This window comes from Panthera leo, chromosome A2 (genome assembly GCF_018350215.1).
Source record: "Panthera leo isolate Ple1 chromosome A2, P.leo_Ple1_pat1.1, whole genome shotgun sequence".
NCBI lineage: Eukaryota > Metazoa > Chordata > Mammalia > Carnivora > Felidae > Panthera > Panthera leo.
The window spans coordinates 17,083,808-17,100,545 of record NC_056680.1 but is presented as its reverse complement, the minus strand read 5'-3'; the positions used below and the strand labels follow the sequence as shown (position 1 = coordinate 17,100,545).

Genomic DNA, 16,738 nt, shown 5'->3' with positions numbered 1-16,738 from the left:
CTGGGGTGGTGAACGATCACTCTGGGCTGCTCGAATGTAAGCCCTCACTATCTGAGGCTATAGCGCGCCCAGCCCCCACTATTGAGCATTCACCCACTGCCATTCCACCGATCACTATGGTGGAGTTCACCCAGGAATACGTAAATGACAGCTCTCATGACAGAGACCACGAGAAGGAGCTGGAGAAATTGAATTCTCCCGAAGAGGGGGCTTTGCTCAACCAAGTACCCCAGCAGAAAAAAGCAATGCGCCGGGCCCTGTCTGAATGTTCTCACCTCTCGGTTCCCCCAGCTGTCAACCTTGCAGAGAAATATCCTGAACTCCCTGCCCGAGAAGAGCTTTCTTCTGGCCTGCTGCCTCTTACTAGCAGCCCAATGCCAAGTCCTACGCCCAGGAAACTGGGGGCTCCTGCCATAAAGCGCTCCATGACGGTGGCTGAGGAACAGACAGCTAGCTACAAATTGATCCCTGGGGAGCTGCCCATCCCATCTACTGAAGAGGTACCTCCTTTCATCTGTGAGGAACCTGTGGCCAAGAAGAGAGAAGAACTGACCCCCGTCAGCAACAGCAGCGGCAGCAGCTCTGGGAAGAAGGAACTGGGCACCGCTGGATTGCATCTCCATGGTAAGCTGGAGCAGATTCCTGAAGTAAGCAGCAAGGAAAAAGGACATGAAGATGTTAGTGAAACCAGGACGGATTCATGCTCCCCAGTCTGCCAAGGAGGTGAGAAACAGCCAGGACAGACGGCTCTGGCAGGGAAGAAAGAAATTGAGGTCACTGCAACCCAGAGCACTCCAGCGTTCCTGTGTGAAGAGACCCCACGTGATGGTATGTTTCTAAATTTTGCCTCCATGGGGAACAAGCAGACAGCAAGGAGGGAACCAAAGTGACAGATTACCGGCAGGAGCGTTAGGCGGCTTTATTACCGCTGGAGTCTGTGTGCCGGGGAAAGCAGAATTCTTTGCATTGGAAGGTTGCCGGGAGTGAGGCGAGAAAGTAGACAAAGTGAATCCAGCTAGGTCAGCCTGACTGTCCACTGGCATGATGGATAGTGGGGACTGAGGACGTGGGCTGATGGGGTCAGAGGGTGGTGGACATAAGAAATAGACCCCTTGCTTGACCTCATGTCACCCTACCCACCCCATCCCCCATCCTGCCACCCCCTCAGCTCCCTGTTGGCTTGAACCAGATGATTCCTGAGCCCCAAATCATCCAATCACAACTGATTGATTTCCTTGCTTGAAAATCCGCCACTGTGTGGACTCACAATGGGCGTATCAGCACTAAACCTCCTCTCGTTAAGTAGCACAGCCTGGGTGCAAGCTCTGTTTTCCATTTCGCTTGTGAGAACATTTTACTTTTGTTCAAGTGGAAAAAGAGCCTTTTAAAGCTGGCTATTTAATATTCTCTTCCTGTTCTTCATGTTTGACCCAGTCTTGCTTCTAGTCTTCTCTTTCTGCATGCAGGTGGGGAGAATTTGTGGGGAGAAGGGAAAGGAGAGAGAAGGAGAGACTTGCACTTAATAAACCGCTAAATGTCACAGGCTTTGTGGCTGCCTCCTGTGTCTTTCTTCCTGGCCCTCCTCTTCCCCACCCCCCAGCCCCCCATGGAGCTTATTGTTGGTGGTCTACAAAAGCTGGTTTTCCTCCCAGTCCAGTTTGAGCACAAAGGGCTCCGATTCACAAGCTGGTTCATGGGGATTTAAACCATGTGTTTTGTTTGTAAAAAATCGCCTCTTCTCCTAATATGTATTCCTCTCGGTACGTTTTCATGAAGTTTTTTTACTCATTTTCAAGTATTTTCTAGGGGAAGGTAAGTGGAAAAGCCCTAGAAGACCAACGGGGTTTTTTTGGGGGGGGTTTTTTGCTTTTTTTTTTTTAATGGAGATGGACAAAGAAGCTTCCTATAAGCTTCCTATTTCCTCTGTGATGTATGTCTCCAGGATGACAAGCACGCAGATACTCTGTGCCGTTGCTCACTTCTAGCTGTGGCAGAACTGTAAGCCCCTTGTGAATAGGGTTCTGTCGTCTTCCTGTTGATGGCTGGTTCCCGGTTTGGTGCCCTATACCTTCTAGGTGGTAATGAGTGCAGATTTTTGTTTATTTCAAAGCAAGTTTATCCTAGTTCACACTAACAGAAGTTCATGGTGGCAGGAAAAAATTTCAAGTAACCTGCAAACCTCACTAATGTGTGCACCTAATAAAATGTTTAAGTGTCGACTCTGCTAAGCGCTGTGTAGATAAAAACAGATAAAGATTCATGCTTACGATATGTCAGTCACTGTCTAGGCGCTGGATATTGCCCACATTCTCAAGCAAGTTATGATCAAATTGGGGTGGGGGAATGGAGCAGTGAGAGAGTTGTGAATCATGGAAACTACCTGGAGGAGGTGGTTCGGAAGCCCTGGTGCCTAACTTTGCAAGGGAAAGCCTTCCAGGCAAAGGGACTCACGTAAGGGAGCCTAGATAGCTCATTGTTAGGTAAAAGAACAATGACCAGTATTCATAGGGTACTCTTGTAAGGATTATTTAATTTCAAAGAACGGAAACACACTCAGAGGAACTCAAATTTATAAAAAGGTGTTTATTGACAGGGAGTCTCAGGGAATCCAATTGCAGGAAGCGTAGTCGGGCTGCAGCCATTATGTGCCTCTCAGGACATTTGCTTCACCCTAGATAAACATTGTGTTCCATTCCCTTCCCTGCTGGAAACTGCTTTCTCTGCCATCTCATACATTTTCTTTCCTTGGTGACTCTGGTCCACACAGACACTGGGTTGCCATGGTTTGGGCTCTGTGCCCCACTTTATGCTACCTTACATCCCTTATATCTGATCACCTCATTCACCTGGAGACTTCTCGGGAGAAGAATGTGGGTTGAGCAAACATGTCAAAGCCATCCATACATATGTGGCCGGAAATAATGGGAGAACACCTCTAGAAAATTATTTGGAACCCAAACTTCAAATGCCCCTTAAGATGTTTTAAAAAACTGCTGGCTGCCTATAACAATGAAGTGGCCCAAAGTCAGCTTTGGGATGACTCAGTAGACAGGATGAACTGGAAAACAGAGGATTGAAAGCAGAAATCCTTGTGACAATAATAGCTTGTCTCATGTAGTAGTTGTAAGTGAAATACTGATGACATGAATGGGGAAATAGAACAGGTGAAATCAACTTGAAAACTGAATGTGGAAGGTGTGTGTGTGTGAGAGAGAGAGAGAGAGAGAGAGAGAGAGAGAAAGAGAAAGGAGTCGAACCTAGTGCTGTTATACTGAGCCTGGGTTTCCCAGCAGGTAGTAACGCAAATACTGGAAAGATCCAACAGAAGGAAGTAGTTTTGTGGAGCAGTTACAAGTTCTGTTTTGAGCATTATTTTTCAAAACTGTAGGGACATTTGGGTAGTAGTCTCTAGCAATTGGCTGGCATAGACCCCTGAGCCAAAGGTGGAGGGTCATGGTGAGAAGCACCGTCTGGGAGGGAGGTAGCAGTTTCTGCTTCTGTGTACGTCAGGTGTTTTTCACTGGGTGGCAGCGATGTAGGTTGAGGTGTTGCATGCTTATGTCATAGGCAGTGGGACTTTGTGTAGATGTTTACTGAACAATCCTGGGCCTGCTGAAAAATGTGCATAGTGATCTGGGGCTAATGGCAACATATCACACATTTGGTAAGATGTTCTTTCAGCTTGCTATAGAAAAAAAGACATTCACCAACCTTGTGTGTTTTTCTTTTCTTTCTTCATATTTTTAAAACTAAGCAAATTCAGTTTTGACTCATAATACATAGAGTTTCAAACATCAAAAAGTACAAACTGCTATAAATTAGAAAATCTCCTACCAAGACAAGACCACTTGATTCACTTTTTCTTGCTTCTTTCCTCTAAGTACAGCTAAATACTCTGAAAAGAATTCAGCAGACAATTATAAAAGGAATCTGAAAGGTGGAGAGGAGAGGACGGACTGGGTAGGGAACTCAGGGCTTAAGGAAGGACAGTGTGCATTGAGACCCCTGGGTTTTCTTTCTAATCTCCCTTGTACCCAGGTCTGGGCCCTGGAGAGTGCCTGCAACCCAGAAGTGCCAACAAGCATAGATGCCTCCCCGTCCCCAAGCCTCCCCCACCAAAAAAAAAAAAAAAAAAAGAAGAAGAAGAAATAAAAGAAAGAGAAAAGAAAGGAGAAGAGAAGGGAAAAAAGAAAGAATAAAAAGCCTACTTTCTCTTGCCAAAAGACTAGGAAAGGGAAGCCATATTCCTCTACTCATATCCAGCAGCAGTAGTGGGCTCAGTCCTGCTGAGCAGTGCTCATGAGGGCCCACCTGTCACCTGTTCCACACCTGACAGCAAAATACAATCCATCCACACTGGCAGGAGAATCTATCCCTAGTCCCCCACAGGTGACAGCACCAGTGACACCTATAGGCCTGATGTCTTCTAGCCTTCTCTTCAGGAACAGGAGACCTTGGGAGGTTTCCTCCTATACACCCTTCCCTCCAGCAGCAAAAGGCCAGGTGGGTGCCTCCTGCTCCCGGTGGCACCTGCAGAGATTGAACAAGAAGTATGCCAGCACCAGGCAGCCAGAGAACAGGCCAGGAGAAACTCTCTGCATTCTGTGGGTCTGGCATCACTCAACCCTCACCTAGTGAAACCATCTGGCCCAGGGAGGTGGCTTCATCCCTTGCTGGAACTACCAGCCGGGACTGAGTGACATTCTCATGAAGCCAGAAGAACACAGCAGTCCACAGTTGCATTACAAGGGCTCTGGAGACTAAATTGTTACTGAAACTACAGCCAGAACATGCACACTAAATTTAAACAATGATTACCTGATATCATACAAAATTAAGATTGTGAAGCAGCCATTATAAAATTGCTTCAACAAGCAATAATGGATTGTCTTGAAACAATGGAAAAACTAGAAAATCTCAGCAAAGAAATAGAAGTTATCAAAAAGTAGGAGATGGAAATTATAGATAGGAAAAATACAATAATCATGTAAAAAAACATGTCTGATGGGCTCAATAGTACACTGGAAATGTCAGAGAATAGAATCCGTGAACTTGAACACAGATCAATAGAATTTAGTCCATCTGAACAAAAGAGAGAAAATAGAAAAAATTACAGCTCCTCAGAGCCTTCTGTAACAATAACAAAAGATCTAACATTTGTATCACTGGAATCCCAGGAGAGGAGAAAAAAATGTGAGGCTGAACAATTATTTGAAGAAATAATGACTGAAAGCACCTCAAATTTGTCAAAAGATATAAACCTAAAGATTGGAGAAACTGAATGAACCTCCAAGAGAAAAAACCCAAAGACATCTACACCAAGACATATTATAATTAAATTCTGCCAACTGAAGACAAAGAAAAAAGATCTTGAAAACAACTGTAGAGAACTAACATATCTGTATTGGGGAATAGCAGTTCAAATGGTGTTGTGATTCTTACCGGAAACCATGAGGGCAGAAGGAAGTAGCACAACGTTTTTCAAGTGTTAAAAGAAAAGAATAGTCAACCGCAAATTGTATATCTGGCAAAACCATCCTTCAGGAAAAAAGGGAAAGTAATGACATTCTAAGAGGAAAACTAAGAGGATTTTTTGCTTGCTGACATCCCTTTAGAGAGTGGCTAAAGGAAGCTTTCCAAAAAGATAAGATATCATAACAGAAGGAGGCTTGGAATTTCAGAAATGAAAAAGCAATTAGAACAATGGAATGAGTAAAAATAGGAGTAAATATAAATAGACTGTCCTCACGAAGTTTAAAAATCTTATTTGATGATCGAAGCAAAAATTGTACCATCTGATGTGGTGCTCGATGTCTGAGAAGGAAATACCTAAGAAATTACATTTAAAAAGCAGGGAGGATAAAAGATCCTAAATAGAAGTAAGTAAAATGGTACACTCAAAAACATTAAAAAATAAAAGTGGAATTTTAAAAAATGTTCAAGTAGCCCACAGGAAGGCAAAAGAAACAGAGGGAACAAATAATAAAAAACAGAGCCGCCCTCTGTGCCCTCCTCATTGACACCATGCTCCAGTTCCTGCTTGGAATTACGTGTGGCCCCCTAGTTGGAATGTATCTGGTCCAGAACCATGACATAGCAAACCTGGTTTAAAAACTTGAAGGAATTAAAAAGGACTTGGATACAAGAAGCCCCCTGCTTTATGAGGCGGACTCCAGCACTGCCTTCTGGATTTACTGATTCTGCTGTTCTGGAGGGCCTCCTTACCATCTGAGCCAAAAGCTTTCGTTTTAAATTCCGGCCTCAGAGATTTTCCTCTCTGCTCGAACCTGCGCTGCCTCTGAGCACAGATGGGGCCACAAGTTAAGAACTCTCCTTTTCCAACATCCTCACTTCTTCCCTTCCTCTTTTCCAGCCGCTTGAGATGGACTAAGACTGGAATTATGGTGCTAGATGAGTAAAGGTGACCTTTAACTAGTTCTTTGGGATTTCTACCACCTTTTTTCTAAAGAAAAGATTGATGAGTTTTGTATAGCTGATCAGATTTGAATAATGCCGATTACACTGTTTAGCAATTATAATGGACGCTTAAACATTTGGTACTAAATTATGTTGTTTCCACGTAATTAAAATTAAAGTCTAGAAGGGGGGGAAACACCCAAATACCAAAATGACAATATAAACCCTAACTGATCAGTAATTACTTTAAATGCAAATAGTCTAAATACTACAATTGAAGACAGAGATTAGAAGAGTAGATTTTTTAAAAATGACCCAAGTACACACAGTGTACAAGAAATGCATATCAGGGATGCCTGGGTGGCTCAGTCAGTCAAGCGTCTGACTCTTGATTTTGGCTCAGGTTATGATCCCAGGGTCGTGGGATCGAGCTGGGCCTGGAGCCTGTATAAGATATATTCTCTCTCTCTCTCTCTCTCTCTCTCTCTCTCTCTCTCTCATTCTCTCTCTCTCTCCCTCTCTCTCCCTCCCTCCCTCCCTCTCTCTCCCTCTCTCTCCCTCTCTCTCCCTCTCTCTCCCTCTCTCTCCCTCCCTATCTCCCTCTGCCCCTCTCCCCACTAGCGTGTGCACTCTTTCTAAAATTAAGAAAAGAAAGAAAGAAATGTATGTCAGTCCTAAGGAAGGTAGATTGAAAGTTAAAGATGGAAAAAGATATATCATGTTAACATTAATTTTTTTAAGTGGCTATATTCTTTTCAAGCACCTATGGAACATTTGCCAAGATGGATCCTAGGCCATAAAATGAACTTCAGTACTTTATTAAAAGGTTAAAATCATACAGAATATTTTGTCTGGCTATAATGGAATCAAATTAGAAACCAATAATAGGCCACAGGAAAATCTTCAGTCATTTGGAAATTAGAGTACACATCTTAATAGTCCATGGTTGAAGAGGAAGTTATCACAGGAAAAATTAAAAATAAAATGAGGGGGTCTGGCTGGCTTGGTCGGTGGAGCATGCAACTCTTGATCTCAAGGTTGTAAGTTTCAGCCCCATGTTGGGTGTGGAGATTACTTAAAAATCTTAGGGCTCCTGGGTGGCTCAGTCAGTTAACGTCCCACTTCGGCTCAGGTCACGATCTCATGGTTTGAGCCCCACATTGGGCTCGCTGCCATCAGCACAGAACCCGCTTCAAATCCTCTGTCCCCCACCCACTCTTCCCCTCCCCTTCTCGCACTCTCTCAAAAAATAAACATTTAGGAAAAAGTTTTTAAAAAACAAATAGAATGAACTTTGTGATGAGCACAGGGTGTTGTATGGAAATGTTTAATTGTACACCTGCAACTAATACTACTCGGTATGTTAACAAACTAGAACTAAAATAAAAACTTAAAGGGCACCTGGGTGGCTCAGCTGGTTAGACATCTGACTCTTGATTTCATCTCAGGTCATAATCTCATGGTTTGTGAGTTCTAGCCCCACGTCGGTTCCACACTGATAGTGCAGAGCCTGCTTGAGATTCTTCCTCACCCTCCGACCTCCCTGTCCCCCCCCCCCACCACCTCCTGGCCTCTCTCTCCCTGCCCCAAATAAATAAATGTTAAATAAATAAAAATTTAAATTAAAAATAAAATGAACTGAATAAAAATGAACATAGAACATCTCAAAATCTGTAGAATGCAGCTGTAGCAGTGCTGGGAGGGATATTTATAGCCCTATGTGCTTACCTTAGAAAAAAGATCTCAAATCAATAACCTAAGTTACTACATCAAGAAACTAGAAAAGGAAGAACAAATAAGTCTGAAGCAAGCAGAAATCAGTGAAATTGTAAACAAGAAAACAACAAAGGAAATTTATTAAGCCAAAAGCTGGTTCTTAAAAAATACCAATACAATTGATAAATCTTCAACAAAATTGACAAAGATAAAAAGAAGACACAAACCACTAACCTCAGGAATAGGGGACATCACTGTGGCAATTAAAAGGATAACAAGTGAGCACTGGAAGCACCTTTATTTACACTCCTAATTCAACAGCTCAGAGGAAATTCCTTGAAAACCACAAATTACCAAAACTCAACCAAGATAAAATAGATAACCTGAATAACCATTAATAAAATTGGAGTCTTAATTAAAAAGTTGCTGAGGGATTCACTGTAGGGGTTCATCCTACATTTAAAGAATAATTAACACCAATTTTACACACACTCTTCCAGAAAATACAAGAGGAGGCGATATTTCTGATTCATTTTATGAGGTCTGTATTTATCTGATAAACAAAGACAGTATACAACAAACTGCAGACCAATATCTCTCATGAATGTAGATGCAAAATATTAACATGTCCAGCAATATATAAAATTACCTATACACAACAGCCCAGTGGAATTTATTCCAGATCTACGTGGCTAGTCCTGTAATCAAAAACCAATCAAGGTTATCCATATCAACAGTCTGAAGAAGAAAATTCATATAAGTTCAGAAATGCATTCAACAAAACTCATCACCCATTTATGAAAAAACACTCATCAAAGATAAGAGGGAGAACTTTCTCAACTTGGTCAACTTCCTCACCTACAGAAAACCTACTGTAACATCATACTTAGTAGTGAAATACTGAGTGCTTTCCCTGTTAAGACTAGGAGCAGGGCAAGGATGCCTGATCTCATCACTCCTACTTAACCCAATACTGGAAGTTCTGTTTAGCACAATAAAGTAAAAGGAAATAAAAGGGCATATAGATTAGAAAGGAAGAAAGAAATCTGGCTCTCTTTGCAGATGACATGATTGTCTATATAGAAAATTCCGAGGAATCTACCAAGAAAAAAAAAAACCTTCCTGGAACTAATAAGTAATTTCAGCAAAGTCACAGGATGGAGTTAACTGCATGTCCATACACTAACAGTGACACTATTTTAATAAAAGTCCTGTACATAAATGTTTGTAACTGTAGCAGGTGAATGGTTAAACTGGGGTTAGAGCTGTACCATGGAATATCTGGCATATCGTCAGCAGTCAAAAGGAACTAACTACTGATGCATACAACAACACCAGTTGTTGTAACATCTCAAAAGCATTATGCTGGGTGAAAGAAGCCAGACAGAAAAGGTAACATACTGTATGATCCATTTACGTAATAGTCTTGAAATAATATTATAGGGATGGAGAGCAGATTAGTGGTTGCCAGAGATTTAGGGATTAGGAAAGGAAGGGAGGTGGGGTGGCTATAAAAGGGTAACAGGAGGGAGCCTGTGTTAATGGAACATTGATCTGTCCTGATTGCTAGTAGTGGTTACATAAAGCTCCACGTGCAAAAATTGCATGGCACCGCATATGTGCGCACGTGCACACGCACACACTCTCACACAAATGAGTGCTGCATGTAGAACTGGAAACGTCTGAGCAAGCTCTGTGGGTTGTACCAATATCAGTTTCCTGGTTTTGATAGAGTACTGTGCTAATGCAGGGTGTCAGCGCTGGGCGAAGCTGGAGGAAGTATACACAGGCCCTCCCTGTACATTTCTTTGCAACTTTTAATCAATATAATTACTTCAAAATGATGTTTTAAAATGTTTAAAATAAAGCCTCCTGCCCTCTTAATTCTGTGCCCCATTCCCCCTTCCCCAAATTAAGGCGTTTTTAGAATGCGTGCACAAGTGTATTTGCATTAGAAATCTATTTTGCCCCCATCCTTTCTCTAGACAGATGGTTTCATGTTGCCTTCCTATTCTGCACCTTCCTTTTTTCTTCACTTAATAGAGATGATTCCGTATCGGTCATGCTTTATGTTTTCAGATGCTGAGATTATCTGATGTTTTGCCGTGATGCTTTGACCACTTTTCTATTAACAGACTTTGGCTGTTTCCATTTTGTGCTGTTAGGAACAATGCTCTGATGAAAGGCCTTATACATTTGCCGTTTTGCTGCTGTGTGAATATATCTCTAAGATAAATTTCTGGAAATTGAATTTCTGGATTAGAATTTACACTACAGTTTTCAGAGACACTGGTAGGTTGCCCTGCATAGGAACAGTACCATTCCACACGTTCACCAGCCCCAAGTATCATATTATCCCCATTGCCTGTTTTCACATTTTAGGACTTTTGACAATATGTTAGGTTAAAAATGGCATCTCAGTGTGGTTTTAATTTTCATTTCTCTGAAAAATTGGGCATCTTTTATTTTCAATTTGTATTTCAGTTTGTATTTCTTTTTCTGTAAACTGTGTTCATATCCTTTGGGCCATTTTTCCAGTGGGTTATTGGCTTTTGTAGAAGTTAGCGATTTTTAGGAGTATTTTATATATAATAAGCTCATTGTCTGATGTGAGGTTCAAAATTTTTTTCCTGTTTATCATTTGCCTTTTGGCTTTTCTTCTTTTCTTTCTTTCTTTTTTGTGGTCATTGAAGTTTTTGAAACTTCTTCCTTAGGCTGATCTTCTTTGGCTTCTGGATTTTGTGCCAGTTAGAAAGGTCTTTCCCACACCCGGGTTATAAATTTCATGGTATTTTAATGCTTTCAGGTGTAGCCCTATTGAAATCTGGAATTACGTCCCCACAGTGGTGCTGCTGGGCATATAGCCTTAGGTGGTAGACTATTTCTGGCCTTGGGTCTGATTTCATGGGTCTCCTCGGCCTTATTGGAAATCTGGGTCACTGCTAGAACCAGATCAAGTTAATCTCACATCCTCCATAAAGTGGTGCTTTACAGGGAAAGGAAATAAGGGGAGGACATTGGGTGATCTTCTGGCTCTTATCCCATCTTTCAGCAACCTTTATTCCAAGAGATAAACTCTAGTAGAAGAGGGTTTTGTCCCCTGTGTGCTCCGGGAGTTAGTGGTTGGGTGACAGAGCCCCTTTGCTGGTCTCCAGGGAAGGGAAACCAAACTTCAAGGGCCATTTCCTTCCATTGGTCATCTGTGCAAATCCCACTTAGGTTGCCTCTCCACAGGGACAGGCTGCCTGAATCTGTGGAATCTGAAACGGTCCTGACACAATGAGAGAAACTCGGGAGTCTTATCCACATTTCAGAGCACAGCCCTGTGGATTTTGTTCAGATTGAAGTGCTAGTCAGTGTCTGTCTCCACTAAGACTTGCATTTTCAAAATGGGTATGAAAAACATTTGCTTAGCATAACTGTTCCCCCTCTTAGGAGTAAGTAAGCCTGAAGAAGGACGGCCTGCTGGGAGTGTGACCGGAAATGACATCACCGCCCCTCCAAACAAGGAGCTCCCACCAAGCCCAGAGAAGAAAACAAAGGTAGGTGCCGGAATGCTGGGTTCTCTTCTACCAATATCATTTTTTAAAACCATACCTTCTGCTACTGTTGCTTGGATTGTGAATGGAATTTCTTTTTTCTGAGCTATTAGTAGGTCCTTCCCCAGTTTTGGACCTTCTTAGAAAATATTTTATATTCCTATTTTACCATAGTAGCCTAACTCAACCCTTAAAATCTCTTCCCTTGACCCCATTATCTTGAATATGTGTAGAAATATTCTGTAGAGGGTGTTTCTGCTTCCCTTAACAACAACAATAAAGGGATTTGCAAAACTATTTGGAAATAAATTCTGCAATCTGCATTCATGAAAAGGGAAAACAGATTTTTAAGGTGGATCAAGGCTTCAGACACTTACTGGTACTTACTGCAGAGTAGAAATGCCACACTTCAGTGTGGTCCTAAAACGATGCTGATGTAGCCTCATCAAGGTACAAATAGTAACAGCTGAATCACCTGCTGGTGGCTTTTCTTCCTAAAACTATTATAGCAGCCACCAAAAGCTACTTACTTGTTTAAAGCTGTCACTGAATTTAAGTCTTCAGGTGCCAAACTGCTAGAATTTGTGAGACCGTAAGAATGAATTCCCAGTTTTCTTTCTCTCATGGTTTCTTTCCACTATTTACCAAGCTCAGAAGAACGGAATGCTGCTTTTCAGTTGCATAGATCCTCATTGCTTATAATTTTACTTTGAATTGTGCAATTTATACTTTTTTTTTAATTTGTTTTTATTTTTGTTTGTGTGTTTGATGTTGACCTTTAAAAAAAACAAAACAAAACCACCACCAACAAATCAACTTAAAGCCTTTGGCCACCACTCAACCTGCAAAGACTTCAACATCGAAAGCCAAAACTCAGCCCACTCCTCTCCCCAAGCAGCCGGCTCCCGCCACCTTTGGTGGGTCGAATAAAAAACCCATGAGCCTCGCTGCGGGCTTAGTGCCGGCTGCCCCGCCCAAACGCCCTGCCGCCACCACTGCCAGGCCTTCCACCTTACCTTCAAAAGACGCAAAACCTAAGGTAAGTGGCCACCTAAGCACTCTGCCAGGGAAAAGTTCTCCCCTCCGAGTGTCCGATCGGCTCTCATTGCTCCCAGACAGCGGAATCAAGCTGCTGGAATTGGGGGAAGTGGGGAAAGGCGACTTGAAAATCATTTGGGGCCCAGGATGCAGCCATAACATCTGAAGGCCTTTCAGACCTTGTACCTTTCCCTGCCCCTGCCTGGAGGCAATACTGCATCTGCTTGGGTTTCTCTTCCTTTCTCTCAGCCCCTCCTGCTCTTCACGGTTTGAACACTTGTTAGCCAGTTTGCCCCACTCCACACCCCGTTAGATTAACCCCTTTTTGGTAGAATTCTCCCATCAAATTCCCAAAATTTGGTTTCTTGTCTTTCTCTTTAATCCTCCTACAGAAGTGATTTTTACCCATTACTTTTTTGGATAAAGCTCTTCTGACTGATCTCTGTAGGTTCCAACATCATGTGACAACTTCCTTTGCTTTTGACATTGGGCCCCCTCTCTCCCTCTGCAGTTTTCCAGTTTTTCAGGTCACCCACATTATTGCCTAGAAATCAGTCAATGTGGGCAGCAGTGGCTTCACAGGATTGTCCTAGAAGGGCAGATGTCGTCTGTGGCTTTCTTCCTTAACATTTTGTTTTATTTGAGAAGGGCCTTTAGGTCAGCTTGGTGTTATTCTTTAAATTCATGGTGGGAAATAGTTTCCCATGTTAAAATGGTAGTGTATCAATCTGATCTTGTAAAGAAAATTGGTGGAACCTAGGAATTGTAGAATAGGCTGGAACCTTGGCCAAGAAATTGCTATGGCCAAGAATTTCTATGAGAAATCCTGTCATAGATTAAGAATGATAAAATCTCATGAAGCTTTCTGACCCTGATTTACCCAGTTGACTGCTTTTCTTAACTGTTAGAAGACAATTTATTTGCATAAAAGGGCAGAGGGAAAGGCACCTGGGTGGCTCAGTTGGTTAAATGTCTGACTTCGGCTCAGGTCATGATCTCCCGGTTCATGAGTGAGTTCAAGCCCCACATCAGGCTCACTGCTGTCAGTGCAGAGCCTGCTTCAGATACTCTGGTCCCCCTCTCTCTGCCCCTCCCCCACTGTGCTCTCTCAAAAATAAACATTAGGGGCGCCTGGGTGGCTTAGTCGGTTAAGCGTCCGGTTCTTGATTTTGGCTCAGATCATGAGCTCACGGTTTATGGGTTTGAGCCTGGCATCGGGCTCTGCACTGACAGTGGGGGAGCCTGCTTGGGATTCTCTCTCCCTCTCTCTGCCCCTCCCATGCTTGCACTCTCTCGCAAAATAAATTTTTAAAGTTGAAAAAATAAATAAAAAATAAAATAAACATTAAAAAGAGAGAGAGCGAGTAGAGGGAAAGTGACTAGAGCTATGGTACAACAAATCCTGGGGCTGACAGGACAGTGGCAGGGGCGCAGTGTATAGTGAACTTTTACTCTGCAGTAATAATAAAAACGAAGTGCAGTGTACTGGTTTCTTTATGTCTGTTAATTCCTTCACTCCTCTCTCTCAGCAACCCATGATGTGGATATTCATATTCTCATTTCATGGCTCAATGAAATAACCTTCCTAAGGTCCAGTGCCAGTAAGTCACAGAGCTAGTATTTGAACTTGGGTCTGACTCCAACACTGATACTTGGGCCTCCGTCAGCACTGTTCTTTCTTGTCCATGCAGCTTTTATTTTTATTTTTTATTTATTGATTTATTTTTAAAGTTTGCTTATTTTGAGAGAGAGAGAAAGAGAGAGAGAGAGGGTGCAAGCAGTGGAGGGGCAGAGAGAGAGAGAGAGAGAGAGAGTATCTCAAGCTGGCTCCACACTGTCAGCACAGAGCCTGACGTGGGGCTCGATCTCACCAACTGTGAAATCATGACCTGAGTTGAAACCAAGGGTTGGTTGCTGAACTAACTGAGCCACCCAGGTGCCGCTCATGGCCATGCAGCTTTTTGAGACACAGCTGATCTGAAAAGGTGATCTGCATTACAATTACAAACTTGTTTTTTAGACAAGAAACAGATAAAAACATTTGGAGAGATTGATAGAAATGAAGCCTTAAGAAATTTATTTTTATCTTTATTTTGGTAGAAAGATTGTAGAAGCAGACAAAGGAGGAAAAACTTACTCAGAAAAAATAAGCAGATCTAGGATTCTGGTAGAGAAGAAAATATGAATTGAGAAACAGCAGAGTAAGGGCAGTTACCAAAGCAGGCTGGTTCTGTAGCTTGCTGAAACCAAGAGACTGGCAGCTAAAGAGTGTCACATTTTTAAGAGCCTTCTATCCTTAATAACTTTTTTTTCCAACTTATTTTATCACCATTACTTCCACTAGCAAAAGAAGACCCTACTAGATTATTCTGAATCACAGTCAGAATATTGAGAATTTGAAGGAGACCTCAGAGTATCTGGTTTAGTACTCAGACTTTTGAGCAGACAGGAGGGAGCCCCTCTGCACAAAATCCTACGATGTATTCCGAACAGAGCTGGTCGCTGAACAGTTCCTCTTATTCCAGTCTGAGGGTTCTTCGTACCATACTTCAGGGACTTCATTTGTAGAAGTGTCCATTACCCTGCATTTTCAGTTAGACTTTAACTGGATGCCAGCCCTTAATTTCTGAGCTCCTCCTAAGCTGATTTTCCATTTAAGCAGTGTCCTGCTGGTCTCTGCCAACACACTGCCCTGTGTGGCCATTTCTCTTGGAGCAAAAGAGCTGGATCCACTGTGTCTGTGTTTTGGCTTCCTCTCTTGAGGAAGACACACACTCAAAAGAGTGTGTCCTTCTCCTATTCCTGTAGAAACCAGGCTAAATTGATCCCTTCCCTTCCTTACTAGTAAGGCCATACCCCGCCTTCACGGAAGAGGAGCGACCGGGGCCCAGATGCCAAGCACCTACACTTGAGAGAATTTTCCCTTTTGCTGTCAGATTTTCCCTTTTGATGTCACAGCTGACATCGGTGCTTCTCATTCTCTCTGGTCGTCAGGCCTGCACCCTCCACCTGCCCCCTTCTCGTCGTCTCTGTGCTCTGGTCCCCACAGATCCTCTGGTCCTGACCTCCTTTATCCAGATGAGGAAATAAAGCCCATAGAGGTTCTGTGATTTTCCGAGAAACACACTGTGAGTTGGGGGCCTGACTGGGGTTGGAGCTCAGGCTTCGGATCTAACTGGTTAGGCCAGTGTTCTTTCCATCTGCAGCCCTATTCTGCTCAGCACTCACTGGGTGTATCTTAGCCAAAAGAATGACTGAATTTGCTTAAACATAATTTTTAATTTTTTTGTGGTGTTTATGTATATTTGTCTTTCATCAGGTCGTTAAATACTGATGTATTTAATGTATTAAATACATTCGATCCTGCGGCAAACTTCGTTTGTGATGTGGTATACTTGACTGGTTTGTTCATTCTCACCGGTTCAGGTTGGATTGAGATAGTTAGACTCCCCCATCTCCTGACTCCAGCTGGCCCAGCACCCTACGTGGCCAGCTTCTCACTTTGTCTGAAGGACTTAGATGTCAGCAGTATAAATTTTCCTACCAAGAAGTACCAAATCCATAGTACCCCTGTTTTCTGCTGTCCTTTAACATGACTTCCTGGGGCTCTTGCTGACCTGCTGCTCTTATTCCCACTTCCCTGTTACCAGCCTGTTGCAGAGGCGAAGATTCCTGAGAAGCGGGCCTCCCCATCCAAGCCGGCCTCTGCCCCAGCGCTCAGGCCTGGCGCCAAGAGCACCCAGACTGTTCCAAAAGCCACAGCAGCTGCCACTCCTGCCTCAGCTGGGCCAAGCAGCAGGAGCCCCCCCACACCTGTGCCCAAGAGGCCCACCAGTGAGTACTGTCACCCTTCCTTCCCATGGGAACCAGCGGGGAGACAGGAGAGATCTGTGTGTCTCTGTGCACCAGACCTTAACGGGGAACGCTGATCTTCACGTGCAGTTAGCAAGTATGTCTGTTCAGAAAACTCTTGAGTGAAAGGGATTCTCATGAATTCCCAGGTAGGATTACTATTCCCTTCTTAGTAA

The 16,738-nt window shown here is 43.0% G+C and overlaps 1 protein-coding gene across 12 annotated transcripts in view; it reads left to right on the top strand.

The window, feature by feature from the left end:
* Positions 1-16,738, top strand: part of MAP4 (microtubule associated protein 4) — a 206,183-nt gene that overhangs the window by 172,996 nt on the left and 16,449 nt on the right. For 11 of the 12 annotated variants that reach the window (XM_042929181.1, XM_042929188.1, XM_042929184.1 and 8 more), the window contains 3 exons: positions 11,569-11,675; positions 12,496-12,711; positions 16,361-16,544. In XM_042929181.1, the coding sequence (XP_042785115.1) occupies positions 11,569-11,675; positions 12,496-12,711; positions 16,361-16,544 (507 nt within the window). Of the gene's footprint in view, positions 1-4,038; positions 6,791-11,568; positions 11,676-12,495; positions 12,712-16,360; positions 16,545-16,738 lie in introns of those variants that run through there. The other variant, XM_042929189.1, reaches the window with a different exon arrangement.